At 42.5% G+C, this 21,475-nt stretch overlaps 1 protein-coding gene across 6 annotated transcripts in view; it reads left to right on the top strand.

Moving 5' to 3' along the window:
- The window catches only part of whrna (whirlin a), a 214,512-nt gene that overhangs the window by 55,054 nt on the left and 137,983 nt on the right, over positions 1-21,475 (top strand). For all 6 annotated transcript variants that reach the window (XM_043720018.1, XM_043720016.1, XM_043720015.1 and 3 more), the window contains one exon: positions 11,322-11,540. In XM_043720018.1, the coding sequence (XP_043575953.1) occupies positions 11,322-11,540 (219 nt within the window). The remainder of the gene's footprint in view (positions 1-11,321; positions 11,541-21,475) is intronic.

The following is a 21,475-nucleotide window of genomic DNA, read 5'->3' as shown; positions in this document are numbered from 1 at the left end:
GAACGCCTTACTGAAGTCCATATAGATAATGTCTACCGCTGTGTCTTCATCAATCATCTGTGTCACCTCTTCAGAAAACTCAATCAAGTTAATAAGACACCATTTCCCACGCACAAAGCTACGTTGACTATGTCTAATAAGTCCTAACCTTTCCAAATACATATAAATCCTGTCTGTCAGAATCCCCTCCCAACAACATACTCACCACTGATGTCAAGTTCAACAGTTTATCGTTCCCTGGCTTTTCCTTATGACCTTCAAATGGCAACTTGCATGAACTCATTAAAAGCCCACTAAATTGTTCATTAAAAAATGCAGGGTATCTGATCAACTGCCGCCTCCTTGGTTGCTTAGATATGAACCTTGGTAGTTATTATCAGCAGGTTAAAGAAAAAGCACCTTTCAGGACTTTTTGGTAAGGCTGCACCTGGTATGTTGGCTTCTGTTTTTGTCCCCATATTGAAAAAAAATATATTTTTTAAAGACTATGGTTTTGTTTGTCTGGTATTGGGTTTTTTTCTGGGATAATGTTTATTCTCTGGGGGGTATTGATCGTCTGTCAAGTGCTATTGCCAGGGTAACTGTTACTTATCCATTGCCCTTATTGGGAATGAAGACCTACTGGGAATTATGGTTGTTCTGCATTTTGGACAAGTGGTATATTACATCTTCCTCATCAGCTGCCTGCAGTGAAGGTGTATCTCCTTTCATTGTCCATATATGTCTGCGGTTACAATAGTTTCGCGGGGTGCTCACATTCACTATATGTGATGACAACAGGTCCCAAATTCGCCAATTGGGCTGACACTTGTTAAGAACTTTGACTGTCTTCAATTTGCCTGGGTCTCCAACGATCAGTTCTGGCAATGATATGAACATTTTATCATAGTGCAATTTGATTTTGTTACCACTCATGTTAATACTTTTGGCTTCAGTCATTCTTGTAACCATTGGAATTATAGCTTAGGTTTTCTGCGATGTTAGTTGTTGAACTGGACTTCTTTACATGCCTTCAGTATGTGTATTGCTCCACTCTAGGATTACCTCCAATCTTATTTGCCCACCTTGTATGCTGGATTCAGTCAGTTATTTTCCTATGATCTCTTTGGCAGCTAGTCCAGTAAGGTCTACTCCAACCTTATTTTCCCACTTAATATGAATGTAGCCTCAATTTTCTTTTATTCTTTCAGGGGGTGTAGGTGTCTCTGCCAATCCCTACTTTAATGTCAATGGCTTAATTTTTGGATCCCACTTTGTAAAGTCTGCAAAGCATATAATGTTGCAGAAATGTTCTGGTGTTTACCTGACACTTCACAATCATTTGATACTTTCATTCTGCAGTCATCATTCTAACAGCCACAACTTAATCATCACTTTTTTAGATACAACAAAGCCAATCTGTTGTTATGATATAGTGTTAGTTGTCAGAATCATGATATGACCTATCTTCAGTTGCCATCTTTATAGGTTTGCTTTGCTTTTTCCTCAAAAAAACAATTATGTCCCAAGTCTTTCATCTTCATGAAGTTAAAGCATTGCTGCCTTGCTTTCTGTCTGGTGTCCTGCACAATTTTTACATCCTGTACTCTGGTTTTGATCTTTCTGATGACTAGCCTGCAAATAATTAATTATTTTTGTTTCCCAATATGTTTTTCTTATCCAGCCACGGAACCTCCCTTGGTATAATGCAAAGCCCTGTCTCCCTATTATAATCTCTATTCGATGGTTGATTGCCCTAGACCTTCAGCATATGTTGGTAGCTTTCTTGGCAATTAGTTTCTCCTCTCTGAGCAGATGTGCTCTCACAATATGATCTCGTATGCTGAAGACAATTCTATCTCTGTGGACATCACCTTTTAGTTGTATAAGATTGCAGTTATCAAATAGATGTATCAACATCATCAAATACTGATGAATTTTGGATGTTGGTTTGCTCGTTCATTTTCACGTGAAAACGAACCTTTAGCTCAGCGAGCTAACCTGTGTCCAGAACCTCAACCTGAGCTACAAATCTTCTCAAAACTCACTAACTGATGAATATTCTCCCTCTCCCGTGAGCTCCCTTGAACACGTACTATACACAAATATCATTTTAAAAAGGGTCAAAAGGTGAATTTGAAGTCATCAGAAATTCTCAAGTCTGACTTTTCTGTCCGTCAGTGAGATTTAAGTCGCAGTGCAGCTTGTAACACTCTTTCTCCAGCTCTGGAATTACAGAGTTGTTACTCCTATTTGTTCAGACCTCTTATCCAATACTGTAGCTAACTCAGAGCTTTGCCACGGAGCCAACAAGAAATTCTAATTCAGTCTCATATCTCCTCTAATTTCCACAGAATTATACTGGAAAATTCAGTCATTCTAACTCAGCCAGTAATTCACAATTGTAGGCTGCTGTTCCACTTCTGGTCTGTGGTTGCTTTTAGTAGCTGGTTCTTTTGCACCTCTAAACATTGACACAATTTCAGGTGGACAGTTCTGCTTTCATGTTTTATGAAATGCCATTAATTGCTACTACCTCTAAAGTGAAAGCAAGTTATAGCATAGGCCACATGACTAGCAGACCACAATTATACAATATGCAAATACATTTCTCCAAACAAAACACTGACTGGGAGTCAACCCAGGCATTTTGAGTTGTGGGTAGTTGAACTATATTGAAGTAATATTCTGAAATATCAGAGCTTCAAATCCACTTTCTAAAGTTAACAATGAGACATTAAAATTCAATTTGCCAAATGAAATTGAGAATTGCACTGATGGAGTTTGCAGGACAGTGAGAAATAATTCTACCTTGGGAACTGATTCAACTATTCAAAAGGTAATCAACCACAGGACGAAATATAGCATCATAGAAAAAGAAAAATGAAGATTCCTAATTTATATTAATGTCATCCAGGGAAATGAAATATGAGTAAAATGGACTTTGAGTTTCAGTACATACTATAACTTTAGGTAACAGCTTTACCATCTTACTTAAGTTGATTAAAAAAAGGGTGAATAATCATCTGAAACAGAAACAGAATATTGGCCAATCCAGGCAAAAAACTGAAGCTTCTTACTGCTTGGAACAGTCTGTGGTGTATTTTGGACACTGCTCATTGAGCCATCTTATTGATCTTGAGAGTAATGATATTTCTCAGCATGCTTATGGTTTGAGGCTGTGCATTCATCAGGGGTGGAAACATTTCTTGAAAAAAGTGAAACCAGTGCCTTGGCCAAACAGAAATAAGGTCTAGTACTTTTGACTTTGTAGATTATTTGAGGGTGGGTTCCGGAAAAACAACATCTGCCCTCTGAAACAACTCCAATTGGCATCCTGACCTTTTTTTTTCTCATCTTATGAGCCTGCAATGGAGATTCAAACATATACATAATATTTACCCTCTGAGGTTTGATAGCTACTGGGCAGAACAGATGATATCTTATGCGTTGCAGTAAAGTTCTTCAGAGAATGCTTCTTTTTCCCCATCTATTTACAGGCATCTAGAAATCCCTAGCTATTGCAGAGCCAGCTGCAGTCTGCAGTTCTGCAAGAAGAATCTCAAATAGTTCATTAACGTGGGGAAAATAAATAAAAAATATCAAGTTGCTCCATCTCCATAGTTATTATTATTGCAGGTATAGGCACACCACTAGGAGTTTTTAAGCCTTTTGTAGAAATTGGAGATTTCACCTGCATATTTAAAAAGTCTCTTAAGATTGGAAGTGAAATGTTTCTGAGCTGGGAGAGACACAAGCAAAGCTGCAAGGTGTTATTAACCTGTGTCGCTTTTGTACTTTATCAGTTATGCCTGTCTATAGACCTAGGTGTGGTTGGAGTGTATGCTAGGATCTAACCAGATTTAACTCTTTCCCCCATCTCTCAACTTCTCTGCTGCCTCTGCACTCCCATCTTTCTTGTATGACATCTAGACTTGAAGGTCTGAAGTCTTCTCAAACCGAACAGAAAGTCATAGAGTCATAGAGATGTACAGCATGGAGGATTTATGTTCTCATCTTTAGCTCCCACCACAATTTTGCTCCTGACTCATTCTGTTTTCCTTTTCCTAATCCATCCTTTGGCTCAGCATCCAATAACTTTATGCATTTGTGAAGCACCGTGATGTTATCATAGTCGGAGTATCCCAATAGTATGGAAGCAGGCCATTTGGTGTATTGAGTCCACATCCCACCCAGACCCACTCCTCGACCTTATCCCTGTAACCATGTATTTCCCATAGCTCATCCACCTAGTCTGCACATCCCTGGGGCACCATGGGCAATTTAGCATGGCCAATCCACTTAACCTGCACATCTTTGGACTGTGGGAGGAAACTAGATTACCCAGAGGAAACCTACGCAGATATGGGGATAATGTGCAAATTCCATACAGACAGATGTCCAAGGCCGGAATCAAATGTGGGTCTCTGGCACTGTAAAGCAGTAGTGCTAACCTCTGAGCCACCATGGTGACATTGTTTTATAAATCTAAGTTGTTGTCAGCTCCTGCTGCACTCACTTGAAACAGCGCAAATTCCCCTGAGTCAATCACAGCAGTGTCGTCCTGTTTGAGTATCAATTGGCATTCTGCTTCTGTCCTAATCTATTAAAGTGAACATGCCAGACCAGCTAGACAGTCAATACAAAAGTTCATTGCAAGACCTGAGACACATTTACATGATTACAAATTAACCTTATTCCTAATGTAGTTCTCTGGGAAGAGAAACAGTCCATTATTGCACTCTGAATATTTAAACACAAGAGTGTGGCCCCCAGATTAAATTGAAAGGACAAGTTTCTGTAGATTACACTTGTTTGCAGATTACCTTAAGGTTCCAAAAATGAGCTGTGTTTTTGGGTGCAAGGACTATACTAAGCGATACACTTTAAAGGTATGTTTTTGAATTCACGAAGAAATGTGCCGTGGGACACCCATATAATTGGAAAATGGTCCAGTCCAGTTTTGGTAAAATCATTTTAAATGCAGGCCGCTGCTTGGGATCTGAATGTCAGATCACAGCAGATGTGGAGGTGGGATCAGAGGGGTGTATGTAGAACTGGATTCAGCACGTGGCAGGAGGGGAAGAATGTGGCGATGCGATCACAGAGGTGTACAGTTTAGATCAAATGCAAGGTCAGTCTTGGGAGATGTGTGTATAGATCAAATTGCAGTAACTGTGGAGATGAGACTGCAGTGAAGGTGAAGTTTGGATGTGGGGCTGGTTATAAGGATGTAGACAGTAGGGAACTTCAGTAGCCTGAAGGAAGTGATCCTGCTTCCCTTCATTCATAAGCAGTGCTTGAAGTAATTTACTCCAGAAATTACCAGTTCTCACTTCCTTGTCAGGTTTCGCAAATAGCCCAGGGAAAGTTGGCTCAGAGCCATTGAATCCACATGGCTGCTGAACAAAATCCATTTGGCTGACACAAAATGCAAAGGTTCATCACAACATTAGTTTCAGTGAAACAAGACAGAAATCTGCAAAGGAGCACCAGCTTTTGTAAAGATACAGAAAGTGAGGTGGGGACGTATGATGGAGGCAGGTTAAAAACTAATTGAAGCTGAAACAATGCTTAAAGTGAAAAAAGTAACAAGATTGATGGAGATTCCTCAAATATTGAAGCCTTCTTTTAATTGGGGATTCTGTCATTTCATTCTCAATATACCGTGAACTTTCAATCATTAATTTTAAAAGTTGGACAAAAAAGAAGCTGTTAAAATGGCTGCCACATATCATGCACATTTGACATTTGTACAAGACTCAACATCAAACCTCCAGGCAGGCATTCAGAGCTGTTCACGTGATTTACGTATCTCTTTGGGCTAAATGACTGGAACTTCAATACTGTATGTCTCCATGTTTCATACTTACAATGATACTTGTGTCATGTTGCCTTTTCCTATCCAAACTAGACAGGGTTGGGGGGTAATCATTAGTGATGTTAGGATGTGAAATCAACAGAAGTACCTTGCTTGGAAAGAACTTTGAAGCCACATGGAGACAAGTATGTTTTCCTTAGTCTGTACAAGAAATCAGTTCCACCAAAGACAGCAGACCTATTAGTCCAGCCAGCCTGTGAATCTGAACTTGCAAACAAGCTACAAGACAGGCTATTAAACTGTTCCAGTTTAAAGTCCACCTGAAAACGAACCTCCTGGCTATTTGACTACAAGAGACCCCTGAACCTCACATGAATCCTTCATTTTATGAGATTCTCAATTTAACGTTAAATTATTGAACCTGGTCAAAAGATGACAGACTTGCCACATGGAAGACAGAGCTTGTAAATGAGATGCTGATGAAAAGTGAATTTGGATTTAGGTTTTGTTATCACATGTAGTCAAGTACAGGAATACAGGAGTGCAGTGTAAAGTGTACAAAGTCGCCATTCTCCAGCACCATCTTACAATACAAAAGACAGGATTAAAAACAGAAGCAGAAATAAATGAAATAGCCAAAAGAAAAGGAAGCTTCCAGGCCACTCTCCTGCCTCCACTATGAGTCTTTGCTGCCAGAGAAACAAAGCTGCAAAGTTATCCCTCAGTCTGTGATTTCCCGAGGTCTTGCACACCGTCTCTGCCATCAGGCGCCCAGGCTCAGCTATATCCTGGAGCAGTGTTGCTATTCTTCAATGCGATCTTTCCTCCACCAATACTGTTGCTGCCATCAGACCATGCTCGGCCAATCTTGGCAATGCAGTTGCTGGTGAAGCAGTCGGGTCCTAAACTGGAAACTGGGCCCACCCCACCGAAGTAAACGGTGCCCTTCCTGCTTATGTTACTGCCACTTCCTGAGACCAAACTTTCAGCAAAGGAACCCGCCGCTGCCAACAAACTGGGAAGGAACATCTTTTGCCATTGCTGACATGCCAGGAAAGAACTGCTCATGCCACTGCTGATATTCTGGGAGGGAACCGATCCCACCACTGCTGACACTCCGGGATAGAGCCGTTCCCATCAGCGCTGGCACTGCGGGATAGAGCTGCTCCCACTGCTGCTGACACTCTGGGATAGAGCCGTTCCCATCAGCGCTGGCACTGCGGGATAGAGCTACTCCCATCGCTGCTGGCACTGCGGGATAGAGCCGTTCCCATCAGAGCGGGCACTGCAGGATAGAGCTGCTTCCATCGCTGCTGACAATCCGGGATAGAGCCGCAGCTATCGCTGCCGAAATTCCAGGATAGAGCCACTCCCATCGCTGCCAACACTGCAGGAGAGAGACACTCCCATCACTGCCAACATTCCGAGATAGAGCTGCTCCCATCGCTGCTGACACTCCGGGATCGAGCCGCTCCCATTGCTGCTGACACTCCGGGATAGAGACGCTCCCATCGCTGCTGACACTCTGGGATAGAGCCGCTCCCATCACTGCTGATACTCCAGGATAGAGCCGCTCCCATCGCTGCTAACACTCCGGGATAGAGCCGCTCCCATCGCTGCTGACACTCCAGGATAGAGCTGCTCCCATCGCTGCTGACACTCCGGGATAGAGCCGCTCCCATCGCTGCTGACACTCTGGGATAGAGCCGCTCCCATCGCCGCTGACACTCCGGGATAGAGCCTCTCCCATCGCCGCTGATACTCCGGGATAGAGCCGCTCCCATCGCCGCTGACACTCCGAGATAGAGCCTCTCCCATCGCCGCTGACACTCCGGGATAGAGCCTCTCCCATCGCCGCTGATACTCCGGGATAGAGCCGCTCCCATCGCCGCTGACACTCCGGGATAGAGCCTCTCCCAACGCCGCTGACACTCCGAGATAGAGCCTCTCCCATCGCCGCTGACACTCCGGGATAGAGCCGCTCCCATCGCTGCTGACACTCCAGGATAGAGCCGCTCCCATCGCCGCTGACACTCCGGGATAGAGCCTCTCCCATCGCCGCTGACACTCCGGGATAGAGCCGCTCCCATCGCCGCTGACACTCCGGGATAGAGCCGCTCCCATCACTGCTGACACTCTGGGATAGAGCCTCTCCCATCGCTGCTGACACTCTGGGATAGAGCCGCTCCCATCGCTGCTAACACATTGGGATAGAGCCGCTCCCATCGCTGCTGACACTCCGGGATAGAGCCGCTCCCATCGCTGCTGATACTCCGGGATAGAGCCGCTCCCATCGCTGCTGACACTCCGGGATAGAGCGGCTCCCATCGCTGCTGACACTCCCGGATAGAGCCGCTCCCATCGCTGCTGACACTCCCGGATAGAGCCTCTCCCATCACTGCTGACACTCCGGGATAGAGCCGCTCCCAACGCTGCTGACACTCCGGGATAGAGCCGCTCCCATCGCTGCTGATACTCCAGGATAGAGCCGCTCCCATCGCTGCTGACACTCCGGGATAGAGTCGCTCCTATCGCTGCCAACATTCCAAGATAGAGCGGCTCCCATCGCTGCTGACCCTCCGGGATAGAGCCGCTCCCAACTCTGCTGACTATCCGGGATAGAGCCGTTCCCATTGCTGCTGACACTCCCGGATAGAGCGGCTCCCATCGCTGCTGACACTCCAGGATAGAGCGGCTCCCATCGCTGCTGACACTCCAGGATAGAGCCGCTCCCATCGCTGCTGACACTCCAGGATAGAGTCGCTCCTATCGCTGCCAACATTCCAAGATAGAGCCGCTCCCATCACTGCTGACCCTCCGGGATCGAGCCGCTTCCATCGCTGCCGACACTCCGGGATAGAGCCGCTCCCATCGCTGCCGACACTCCGGGATAGAGCCGCTCCCACCGCTGCTGACACTCCGGGATAGAGACGCTCCCATCGCTGCTGACACTCCGGATTAGAGCCACTCCCATTGCTGCTTACACTCCGGGATAGAGCCGCTCCCATCGCTGCTGACACTCCGGGATAGAGCCGCTCCCACCGCTGCTGACACTCCGGGATAGAGCCGCTCCCATCGCTGCTGACACTCCGGAATAGAGCCACTCCCATCGCTGCTGACATTCCGGGATAGAGCCGCTCCCATCGCTGCTGACACTCCGGATTAGAGCCACTCCCATTGCTGCTTACACTCCGGGATAAAGCCGCTCCCATCGCTGCTGACACTCCGGGATAGAGCCGCTCCCAACTCTGCTGACTATCCGGGATAGAGCCTCTCCCATCGCTGCTGATATTCCGGGATAGAGCCGCTCCCATCGCCGCCGACACTCTGGATTAGAGCCGCTCCCATCGCTGCCGACATTCCGGGATAGACCCGCTCCCATCGCTGCCAAAATTCCGGGATAGAGCCACTCCCATTGCTGCTGACATTCCAGGATAGAGCCACTCCCATCGCTGCCGACATTCTGGGATAGAGATGTTCCCATCACTGCTGACACTCTGGGATAGAGCCGCTCCCATCGCTGCCACCACTCTGGGAAGAAAAGCTCCATGTATAAAATCCTGTCGGGAGCTGGTGCTGTGGCAGGATCCCTGGTGATGTGGCAGGATTTGTGACAGCAGCTGATATCAATTCTGGAGAGGCTTATCTCAATGTCAGGAGCCTTTTGTGCAATTGTTTTGGGCTGTTTTGACCAGTAGCAAGGAACGTTAGACAGTGGAGTTAGGGAGGTGTATTAATCACCTTATTAATGGCCTGACACACCTCATTAATTTTCACTCTTCTCTCTCCCAACTGCACCCAACAGATTAGACATCAAGAAATCTCAATGTAAAAGTCAATGCAGCTACTTTGCTGCATCTTCTTTGTTTGCTCCAAAGTTGTTTATCTTGGACATGGGGTACACCAGTATGCAGGCACACTTTCCGAGCACTGGCCATACGCTATGGCCACAGACATTGGCATCCAACTTTGCCTAGCCTGTAACAACCATCTTCAATTCACTTACAGAATGCTTTGTATCTTCGCCAGATAATCTACGTGAAGTACTCATTAATTAGAAATGTTAAATATTTTTATTATTTCTTCTTCTGAAGTTATTCATGCTATTTGAGAAATATTTTCATATTTCAGGCAGGCATTTGCACAGAGATCATATCCAAGAACAGAGCCACACCGAAATGTTAAGAATTTGAGAACATCAAAATTGTTTTCGAACAGCAAACAAATCATATTTAGGTTGTGTAAACCATACATCAGAATCCCCAGCATCTATAAGAAAATTCGTATAGCAGCACAGACTCATGATTGATCAGCAATGGATTTTGGTTTCATTGTGTGTTCATTAGATTATTCAATGTAACATGTAGTGCTGGAATTTACTCAAGTGATCTTAAAATTGTACCATTTGTGTATGCCTTACTCGTCATTCTGTACAATTTGCTTCACAATCAAGCTGCTGATGATTTGCTTTTATACTGTCATAGCTGTTTAAGATAGTTTTTAATCTTGAAATGTGTCCATTTTATTAGGAGCGGCTCTCTCTTATATGGCAGAGCGTGGGGTGTGTGAGGCAGGATTGGTAAGGAAAGGATTTGAAGTTTTCTCAGAGAAAGGAAAGTTTCTGAGAATATTGGTCGGTAGCTCATGCAAAAAGAACCCCTCAAAATTGTCTGCCGTGGCATTTTTCGCACTAAGTTGAAGCCATCTTTGATCTCTGTCATCTCTGTTTCACTAATTGTCCCTTGCTCCCTCTTTCTCCCTGAGTTCCCTCCGTTCTTTTTGCGTAACCTTCTGTTATTCTTTTCTTTCATTAATCTTTTTCTGCTTTATTTGGTCTCAAGTCTACTTCTGTTCAGAGATCTTATTTTTCTTGAATTGAATTATATTTGTCAGAAGTGTGCGAAAGGGCTGGACAGATTTATATGACAATTGAAGATTTCAGAACACCATTGCTGAGACTGGTTTTATATTCCACAGTTTTGAAAAATGTAATAATTAAATTAAAATTACAACAGCTTCGATGGTAGGATTTGAACTAGGTCCCTAGATTACTAATCCTAGTGACAAGATCTACACCACTGATATCAGTAAAAGTCAAAAGTTGGTCTGTATTCAAATTTATGCAGTGAACAGAAATGATCCAATAACTGAAGACTGTGAGAACCCAAAGGTTCCACAAGGAAAACTGTCTTAATTCCCTGTACTATTTTCTTCCGCTGTAAACAAATTTTTAATTCAGATTTTTATCCACTCTCTAAATTTGTACCGAGTTCTATTGCTTCTAAAACATAACCTGACATTGGTTAGTGTCCAGTCCAACATCTTCCTAACGTTTTCGGAGTCATGCTGCTTTCTTGTCAAGAAGTGAACAGCATTTGTTTCCTTCTTCTGGCTGCAGCTGAAGTATGATCATTAGTGAGATTCAGTTTCGTACAATCCATTATTCATCATTTCGAGGACAGAGCTGGTGTAACCTGACAGAAGTATGGAAATCTCACTGTTTACATCTGTTGCTTTGCAGGTACTGAAAGGCTCCAAAAAGTTGGTTCTGTATGTGCGCTCAGTGGGCCGTATTCCAGGAGGCTATGTCACCAACCACGTCTACACTTGGGTGGATCCACTAGGCCGTAGTGTTTCCCCACCACCCAATCTGCTCGAACACAAGAGTAACACACAGCGGAGCAAGGAGAGCGAAAAGAAGAGTCATCTTCAACTACTCCGAGATGGCGATGAGAAGAAGGTAATTTGTGACGATTCTGCTACAATCTGTAGAACTTTTTCCTGAAGGAGTGTGGGTAAAATGCTCAGATGTCAGGAAACTTGATGGCTCTCAATTGGACTTGCGTGTTGAAGTAGTCCCAGCTCACCTCTGGGGTCTCGGTTTGAATGCAGTATAAGTAAATGGGGTGAAGGAAGAAACAGAAAAACGCTGGTGATTCTCAGGAGGTGAGACAGCATCCGGGTAAAGAGTTTCAATGACCTTTCTAATTTGGTGAAAGTCCTCCCTTTCTGCCTGTTAGGCAATAAGATCATAAGACCCAGGACCAGAAGTATGCCATTCATCCTATAGAGTCTGCTCAGCCATTCAATGAGATCATGACTAATCTTACAATCCTTGACTCCACTTTCCTGTTTTCCCTCTTAGCCCTTGATTCCTTTACTGATTAAAAATCTACCTGCCACAGCCTTGAATATACATAACAACCCAGCATTGTCAGTCCTCCGTGGTAAGGAATTCCTCATGTACATTTCCCTCTGAGAGAAGAAATTCCTCCTCATCTCTGTTTAAATATGTGACTCGTTATTGTGAGATTGTGCCCTCTGGCCCTGGACTCTACCACAAGGTTAATCAGCCTTTCGCTATCTGCCCTTGAGAATCTTGTATATCCTCTCATTCTTCTGTAGTTTGAGTTTGGACTGACTCAGTCCTGTTCCTTAGGGGTGTGTGCAAGCTGCCTCTTAACATGGCTTGAATTTAACAGCCTCAGCTGGAGTGATCACAGGGCCAACTATATGAAAAGTGGGGGAGGCAACAAATATCATCTCATCAAACTCAGAAGTAAACTTCAGAAGTTGAGCATGAAGTATGTTATTGGAACAGAATAAGAAGGGTTTTATCTGCACCTACTAAAAGTGTATCTGGTCTGAAAGCATTGAATGTTTGTATTGTGTGCCAAGCATGGAAGAATATTCACTTCTGCAACACTTGACTTTCCTTACTGAGATTTGCAAGAGAATAGAATAAAATAGAATATTTATTGAAGTATCAGTGTTGGGTAGCTCTTTGAAAGCTGTATGATGAGTAAAGAGGTGAGTGGAAAGATTTCTTTCACCCAATCTAATAACCTCACTGATCATTTCTAGAAATTGGTGCCTATTGAGAAAGCAATATAATCACAGATAGAACTGTGGCCTCCTAGGACTGTTTGATTGCGTTTTATTCAGTTATTGGCTGAACCATGTGTATGAGGTAGATCATGGGTTTGTTCTCCCAGATGTTTTATAGTCAATCTAGGCAACGTTAAAATATTCAATTGGCCTTTGAAGTCATGGTGAAGAAAGAGATGAATTTTGAATATTCTTCCTCCTGTAGACTACTCAGTGATCAAGTCCAGTTAGAAATCAGTGTCTGTGAAGACTAACTAACAAATAAATGAGCTCTCTTGCTTGCAGTTCAATAGCACATCCCCAACTAATAGTCTTATGAACATATGAATTTCAAACCGGAGTGAGCCACTTAGCCTTCCCAATTTTCACAGGATCTTGTATGTTTCAGTGAGGTCAACTCTTACTTTTTTAAGATCCTGTAGCTATAAGTCCAGCCTAACCAGTCTAACCTTTCCTTGTAAGCCAATTAGTGCATGCCAGATATTAATCTGGTGAGTGTTCTCCAATCTGCTTTCAATGCATTCACGTCCTTCCTTAAATAAGGAGACCAATACTGTGTACAATACTCCAGATGTGGCCTCATCAATGTCTTATAGAGCTCCATACTTTTTATATTCAATTCCCCTTGCAGTAAATAATAATATTCTATTAGTTTTCTAATTCCTTGCTCTACTTGCATACTTTTGTGATTGAAGCACAAGGACACCCATATCCCTTGATATCTCAAGTCCAGTGACTCTGCCTACACTTCACAGATACTGCCAGACATGCCAGTAATTTTTATTTTTGATTCAGATCTCCACCATCCACATATCTTTGTTTTATTCCCTCTACATCTCAGAGCTCTGCAATCTCTCAGCATTTAGATAACGTGCTTATTTTTCCTGCCAAAGTGGACAATTTCACACTTTCCCACATTGTGATCCACTGGCCAAATCTTTTCTGGTCACTTCATCTATCTGTAAGCCTTTGTAGCCTCCTTATTTCCTTTTCACGAGTTAATTTCCTACCTATCTTTGTGTCATCAGCAAATTTGGCAACCATATCTTCTGTCCCTTCATCAAATCATTTTTATAAGTTGTGAACAGTTGAGATTCTAGCACTGATCTCTGTGGCATGCATTTGTTATGGCTTATGCCCGAAACGTCGATTCTCCTGTTCCTTGGATACTGCCTGACCTGCTGCGCTTTTCCAGCAACACATTTTCAGCTTTGTTATATCAAGCCAACCTGAAAAATAAATGATGGTTACTCTCTGTTCCCTGTTAGCTAGCCAATCATCTGTCCATGTCAATATGTTACCACTACTCCATGGGTTTTTACTTTCCATAATAGTCTTCGATGTGGCCTTTCTGGAAATAATAAGTCTGCCAGTTCCCTTTTACCCTCAGCACATGTTACTTCTTCAAAGAAGTCCAATGTATTCGACAAACATGATTTCCCTTTCACAAAGCCATGTTGATGCTGCCAAATTACCTGAATTCTTCTGAGTGCCCTAGTATAACATGTAGCGTCCAGCATTTTATTCATGACAGATGTTAAACTAACTGGCCTGTAGTTTCTTGCTCTCTGTCTCACTCACTTTTTGAACTAAAGAACAACATTTTCTATCTTCCAATTTAATGGAATCTACCCCAAATTTAGGAAATCTTGAATAATTAAAACTAACATGTCCACTGTCTCATTAGCCACTTCTTTTTGACCCTAGGATGAAGTGTATCAACACACATAGACTTATCAGCCACATATAAATGATCATGATATGGAGATGCTGGTGTTGGACTGGGGTGTACAAAGTTAAAAATCACACAACATCAGGTTTAATTGGAAGCACTAGCTTTCAGAGCATGCTCCTTCATCAAGCGGTTCATCAACAACCTACCTGATGATGGAGCAGCGCTCTGAAAACATAAATGCAACTGACTTGGTACCAGTTCCCTGGTGACTTCAATTTTCATGAGTTCCTTCTTCTTTCCCATTTCATGGTGGGATATCACTTGTATTCCCTGTGGTGAAGGCCAATGTAAAATAGCCATCTGCCACCTCCTTTTTCACTATTAATTCACCAACTTCATTTTTCATAGGACTAATGCTTTGTTGGTTATTGCCCCAGCTTCGTGTTAAGAGTAATGTCTGTTTTGGAAAAGTAATAGGTTGCCTGCCTCTCTAAAACTGCTGCTTAGCACTAAGTTATGGTCTTTGATGGGGAGAGAATAGTATAAATCTGCAAATAGAATGCAGTGAAAGAGAATCCATTAGGACAAAGACCAAAATATTGGATCAGCGACAAAGGAAAGTTGAAAAAAGAAAAAGGATTGTGGCTATTAGTGAACATGGGTAGAACCTGGAAAAACAGGCAATTGAAACATGGAGCTTTGCTCAGGAATTAGTTCTTTAATTTGATTGCTCTGACAGAATGGATCAACTACCATATAGACTTATGTAAAAGAAAAATGTTTTAGACTTCTTTTATGGTTAAATTTATGGGGTCGATTATTACATGGATACTACTTCAATGGGGCTGAAATTCATACAACAGTACAAAATACCGTATCATTAGCAGAAGCCCAATTGATCTCGAAACGAATATCTGTTACCTATGAAGGACTAAGGGTGACCTTTACATGAGATATAGGGAAAATTCCGGATTGCTTTGCCAAAAATAGGGGTTGGCTTTTACATGAGATCAACTTTTACTCAAGTATGTATGGTATTTGCTGTTGGTGAAGAAGTGAAAAGAACCTGTGAACACTAATTTAAAGAGACCGACAAAAGAATCAAAAAGGACATTAACTTACAAAATAGCAAATGGTGTGGACAGAGTTGTCATTGGGAAGATGTTTCCATTGGCAGGAGAGACCAGGACCCGAGGGCACAGCCTTAGAGTAAAGGGAAGACCCTTTAAGCAGAGATGAGGAGAAATGTCTTCAGCCAGAGGCTGGTGAATCTGTGGAATTCATTGCTACAGAAGGCTGTGGAGGTCAGGTTGTTGAGTGTGTTTAAAGCAGAGATAGCTAAGTTCTTGATTGCCAACGGGATTAAAGATTATGGGGAGAAAGCGGGAAAATGGGATTGAAAAACCTATCAGCCATGATTGAATGGCAGAGCAGTCTTGATGGGCTGAATGGCCTAATTTCTGCTCCGATGTCTTATGGTCTTATGGACATGGGGAAAACCTTTCCTTCATTCAGACAGTGATCAGGATCTGGAACCAATTGCGTCAGAAATGTGGTGGAGGCAGTTATACCCATTGCCTTGAAATTGAATTTGTTGATTCTCTGAGGACAACACGTTTGCAGAATTGTGTAGAAAAGGCAGGAAAGTGAGTCTGGCTAAGTGGCTCTTACAGTGAGCTGCAATGTACATGAATGGCAAAATGGTCTTCTCCTACACTGTAACCATGCTATGATTCTAAACAAGGAATTATCGTAGAAAAGGAAAGTTGGTTAAAAACATCAGGAGTAAACCTTTAATTCAGGGACGATTCTAACTTGAATTTTTCATCAGTCATGATTTCAAAATAGCTCAATACTGTTGCTTTGCTCATTGATAAATTCCTCCTGCTCAATGTTGTGAGTTCCACAATAATTTGCTAGTTACTTTTCCGACTCCTATCCCTAGCCCACTGTGTTCTTTTTTGAGGTGGTTCTTTTACCAGCTGTTTGAGATTTTGTGAAACTTGTCAACCCCATGTTTGTGAAATATCTGTTGACCAACTGAAATGTGATACTTAATGGAGGGGAGTTAGGAATATACATACTTTTTGAGGTCAAGGACCTTTCAAATGACAAACTTGCCAATGAGATCTCAAATCTCATATTCGACTTGGTAATCTGATTCTCAAATGTTCAGCTGCCAGTCTGTCACTGAAGTGAACATAAAATGGGTGATCTGTCACTTGGAACTAGAGGATAACTGCAAACCAGTAATTTAATCTTATATGGAACAGATTGATTAACTTTGCAGTTTTGACTGGACACCCCTAAGTAGTTGTCCTGGGCACATGTGATCTTGGCTGAGTCAACATGCACCTCAGTTCTCTGGAATTTTGCATTTGTAAAGAACACTCTTCAGCAGACACAGTACGCTGTGCATATCATGCAAATACATATTCTGGAGTATAGATTTTTCAGTGTCTTAGGTTTGACACCAATTAAGCATAGTGGTGGTTTCTTTACATGTCAAAGATCTCACAGACCACTAATTTACTCTTATGTACTGTCCACAAGTCACAGCACAGGAGAATTGTGTGGCTGCAAGGATGTTAGAAGCGCAGGTTGCCAAAACTCCATATTTTCTCTAACTAAATAAATAAAATATTGCCATGCATCATTTGCTATTTTAATAGACTGAATTCTTGTGCGGTGAGTACTGACACATTATAACTTTAAGCCGAACTGTCAATATTTATTACTGTTTTCAGAAAGAAATGATGCCATGCCTTTCATGATTATTAGTTTAGATGTTGTGATCATTACATTTTTATGAGTCTTTTATGAGTGTTGTGTGTCCTTATTCTAATGCAAATAAGAATAGTTCACTCATCTGCCAATATCTGTGAGGTGCAATGGTGACAGTGTAAGGGACTTCGTATATGGAAAGAATGATAAACTCAATGAGTTAGAAAGAAAACACTGTACAATTGATGAAATATTCATGGTTACCATAGCGAAGCTGCTTTAGCTTTGGAAAAAAGTCCACACTTGAAATTTTTATTTTCTTCCTGTTTTCTCTGAAGTTTAACCTTAAAATCACTAATATGATTGTCCACATTGGATTCCTCAATAAAATGTCAGAAGGTACTGTGTAATGAACCACCAGAAAAATAGTTAAAAATAAGTGACAACCACAACTAGATATAAGCAAATCTGTTATTGGATTCAATGCTGCAGTAAAGCGATAAGCAAATCTCACATGGCAGTGTCTACCTCCCTAGTATACTGTATAAAACAATGATCATTAATGTTGTTTGTCCTTTTTCATTAAGAGTTATAGCTTCAACTGTTTGTGCGATGCAAATGTTCTTAAAGATAAAGATTATCAATGCCCAAACAACAACCAGTTTATTGTTAGATGTTCATTTTTAAAACCTGTTTAATGGAGTTTATAAAAATGAATTATATTCTAACAGTACCTCATAATGCCAGAGACCTGGGTTCAATTCCCGCCTCAGGCAACTCTCTGTGTGGAGTTTGCACATTCTCCCCGTGTCTGCGTGGGTTTCCTCCGGGTGCTCCGGTTTCCTCCCACAATCCAAAAAAATGTGTAGGTTAGGTGAATTGGCCATACTAAATTGCCCGTAGTGTTAGGTGAAGGGGTAAATGTAGGAGAATAGGTCTGGGTGGGTTACGCTTCGGCGGGTCGGTGTGGACTTGTTGGGCCGAAGGGCCTGTTTCCACACTGTAAGTAATCTAATCTAATCTAATCTAAAGTACCTTTCGCAATCTCCCAAAGTACTTTACAGTCAATGAAATATATTCGAAGAGTAAACACTGCTGTAAAGTCAGCAAAATGGCAGCTAACATATGTGGAAAAAATTCTCAGAATCAGCAAAGAAATAAGTCTCTTCACATTTTCACAGAGTGTGGGTGTCACTAACTGGACCAGCAATTATTGCCCATCTCTTCTTGCCCTCGAGAAGGTGGTCATGAGCTGACTTCTTGAACTGTTGCTGTCCATTTGGTATGGGTTGACCCACAATGTCATGAGGATGTGAGCCTCAGGATTTTGACCCAGTGACACTGAAGGAATGCCAATATATTTTCAACTCTGGAAATTCAGAAACTTGGAGGGGACCTTGCAGATACTAGTGTTTCTGTGTACCTGCTGCCCTTGTCTGTCCAGGTGGAAGTGGTCATGAGTTTGGAAGGTGGTAGCTAAGGAGGATTGGTGAATTTCTGTCATACATTTTGTTGATTTTTTTCTTAGAACAGATTCCGTACCATTTGGAAACAGGCCCTTCAGTCCAACGTCCAGACTGACCCTCCGAAGAGTAACCCACCCAGAACCATTCCCCTACCCTATATTAACGCCTAATGAATGCACCTATCACTATGGGCAACTTAGCATGGTCAATTCACCTGACCTTCACATCTTTGGATTGTGGGAGGAAACCGGAGCATCCAGAGGAAACCCATGCAGACACAGGGAGAATGTGTAAACTCCACACAGACAGTCACCTGAGGTGGAATCGCACCTGGGTTCCTGGCGCTGTGAGGCAGCAGTGCGAACCACTGAGCCACTGTGCTACCTCCGTTGATGATACACACTGCTGCTCCATCAATGGTGGAGGGACTGAATGTCTGTGAATGTGGTGCCAATCAAGGCAGCTTCTTTGTCCTGAGTAGTGTCAAGTTTCTTGAGTTTTGGAGCTGCACTCATCCAGCCAAGTGGGGGTTATCACATTTCACTCCTGACTTATGCCTTGTAGATGGTGGACAGTCTTTGAGGTGTTAGATGGTGAGTTACTCAATGTAGGATTCCTAGCCTCTGACCTGTTCTGGTAGTCACTGAATTTGTATGGCTAGTCCAGTTCAGTTTCTGCTCAATAGTAACCGCCAGGATGTTGATAGTGGGGAATTCAGTGATGGCAATGTTATTGAATCTCAGTGGGTGAAGGTTGAATTCTCTCTTGTTGAAGATGGTCATTGTCTGGCATTTGTGAAGTGTGAAACTTGCTTGCTATTTGTCAACCCAGGTCTGGATATTGTCCAGTTCCTGCTGCACTTGGGATTGACCACTCGATGAGATTGTGTGTTTTAAGTAAATCAAAGAACTACAGATACTGGAAACGAAAACAGACATTGTTGGAGAAAATCAGCTGGTCTAGCAATATATGTGGAGAGAAAGCAGAGTTAACTTCCATTGACCCTTCTTCAGATCGATTCTGTAGGGTTATTACTGAACCCAAAACACTGACTCTATTTTCACTCTACAGATGCTGCCAGTTCTGATGAGTTTCTCCACTACTTTCTGTTCTTGCATCTGTTTTTAATTGTGGGTTAAGGGTTAACTTTTGGGCAGGACATGGTGCTCTTTCTCGAAATGGAATCATTAAGTCTAGTAGAGGTAAGAGACAGAACTCCCTCAGGAAAGCATAGTACTTGAATCCGAGAGGAAAAAGCAGTTAAATTGGACAATGAAACATAGAACATTGAAAAGTGTGGCACTGGAAAAGCACAGCAGGTCAGGCAGCATCTGAGGAGCAGGAGAATTGACGTTTTGGGCATAAGCCCTTCATCAGGAATGTGGAGGGGGTGGAGAAGGAGGCTGAGAGATAAATAGGAGTGGGTGTGGGAAGGTAGCTGGGAAGACGATAGGTAGGTGCAGGTGGGGGATGATGGTGATAGGTCGGAGCAGAGGGTGGAGCGGATGGGAGGGAAGGAAGATGGTCAGGTAGGTCAGTTCAAGTCTGATTGGTGTTTTCAGTTAGACCAGTATGTTTCACTTAGCAGTATTAATGGTTATCTCACTTTTCCTTCAAGAATATAAACATAGATTATGTATTCAAAGATTGGAGTGGGTTTAGTCTCATGGGTTTCTGACACAGAGACAAGACTGCTATCTCTGAATCACAGTTTAGAACTTACTGCACCAACAGTGAGAATGATGATTGACACCAATAGATCTGAAATATATTAAAGTCACTTATACAAGATGTGAATAGGCAGGTGACCTGCTCTATAGAGAGGACCAGCTCAGAATCAATTCCTTTATTAATTCCCTAAGGACTGTGCTGTAGAATGGTGAAGCTTCATGTATTTAGTTCAAGGGGAACGCTTATGTTGACTCAGCTGGCTGTATATTTAACTCAGCGCATTGTGAGACCTTGCTGACTATTCCTTTTCTAATCCTAAAACTTAAAGGCTCTGCAGCCAGTTCCAACTCCTGGGTTTTCCTGATCACCCCTTTGAATATTTATTTCTTTGGATCTGCTTGCATTTATTGGATTCCACCTCAAAGAAGCATTGAGGTGGAATCCAATAAAGGTGTTCTATAAAGTTATTGTAAATTGAACAACTGGTTAATTGTTTAGCCTGGAATCCCATCACACTTTTCAAACTAAGGGTGGCATCATCATTTTCTTATCAAGAAATTTAAATATAATTATTTTCTACCTGTTTAACACTGAAGTATTGTCACTGAACAGATGTCTTTGATAGTCTACACAGCCACTTTCCTATATTGTGTTAATGATGCCCTGGCAGAGATAGACACCCAAAGGTTAGATGCAGCCCAGCTCAAAGTCACCTGATAGTGATATTCTTTGACCATTTCATTATTTTCTGTGACGTGCTCTGGAGGAATGGAGTCAGTTTTAGTACAACTGATTATCTTTTTAAATCCTGTCTCCCAGCACCCCCATGCAGAGATCTGTACAATAATTTATAATGGCTAAATTGGAAAAAGGCCAATTTTGATGGTATTAGGCAAGAACTTTCAAAAGCTGATTGGAGGCAGATGTTCACAGGTAAAGGGACGGCTGGAAAATGGGAAGCCTTCAGAAATGAAATAACAAGAATCAAGAGAAAGTATATTCCTGTCAGGGTGAAAGGGAAGGCTGGTAGGTATAGGGAATGCTGGATGACTAAAGAAATTGAGGGTTTGGTTAAGAAAAAGAAGGAAGCATATGTCAGCTATAGACAGGATAGATCGAGTGAATCCTTAGAAGAGTATAAAGGCAGTAGGAGTATACTTAAGAGGGAAATCAGGAGGGCAAAACGGGGACATGACATAGCTTTGGCAAATAGAATTAAGGAGAATCCAAAGGGCTTTTACAAATATATTA

Source organism: Chiloscyllium plagiosum, chromosome 30 (genome assembly GCF_004010195.1).
Source record: "Chiloscyllium plagiosum isolate BGI_BamShark_2017 chromosome 30, ASM401019v2, whole genome shotgun sequence".
NCBI lineage: Eukaryota > Metazoa > Chordata > Chondrichthyes > Orectolobiformes > Hemiscylliidae > Chiloscyllium > Chiloscyllium plagiosum.
The sequence above is the reverse complement of the archived record's forward strand: the minus strand, read 5'-3'. Positions and strand labels throughout refer to the sequence as shown.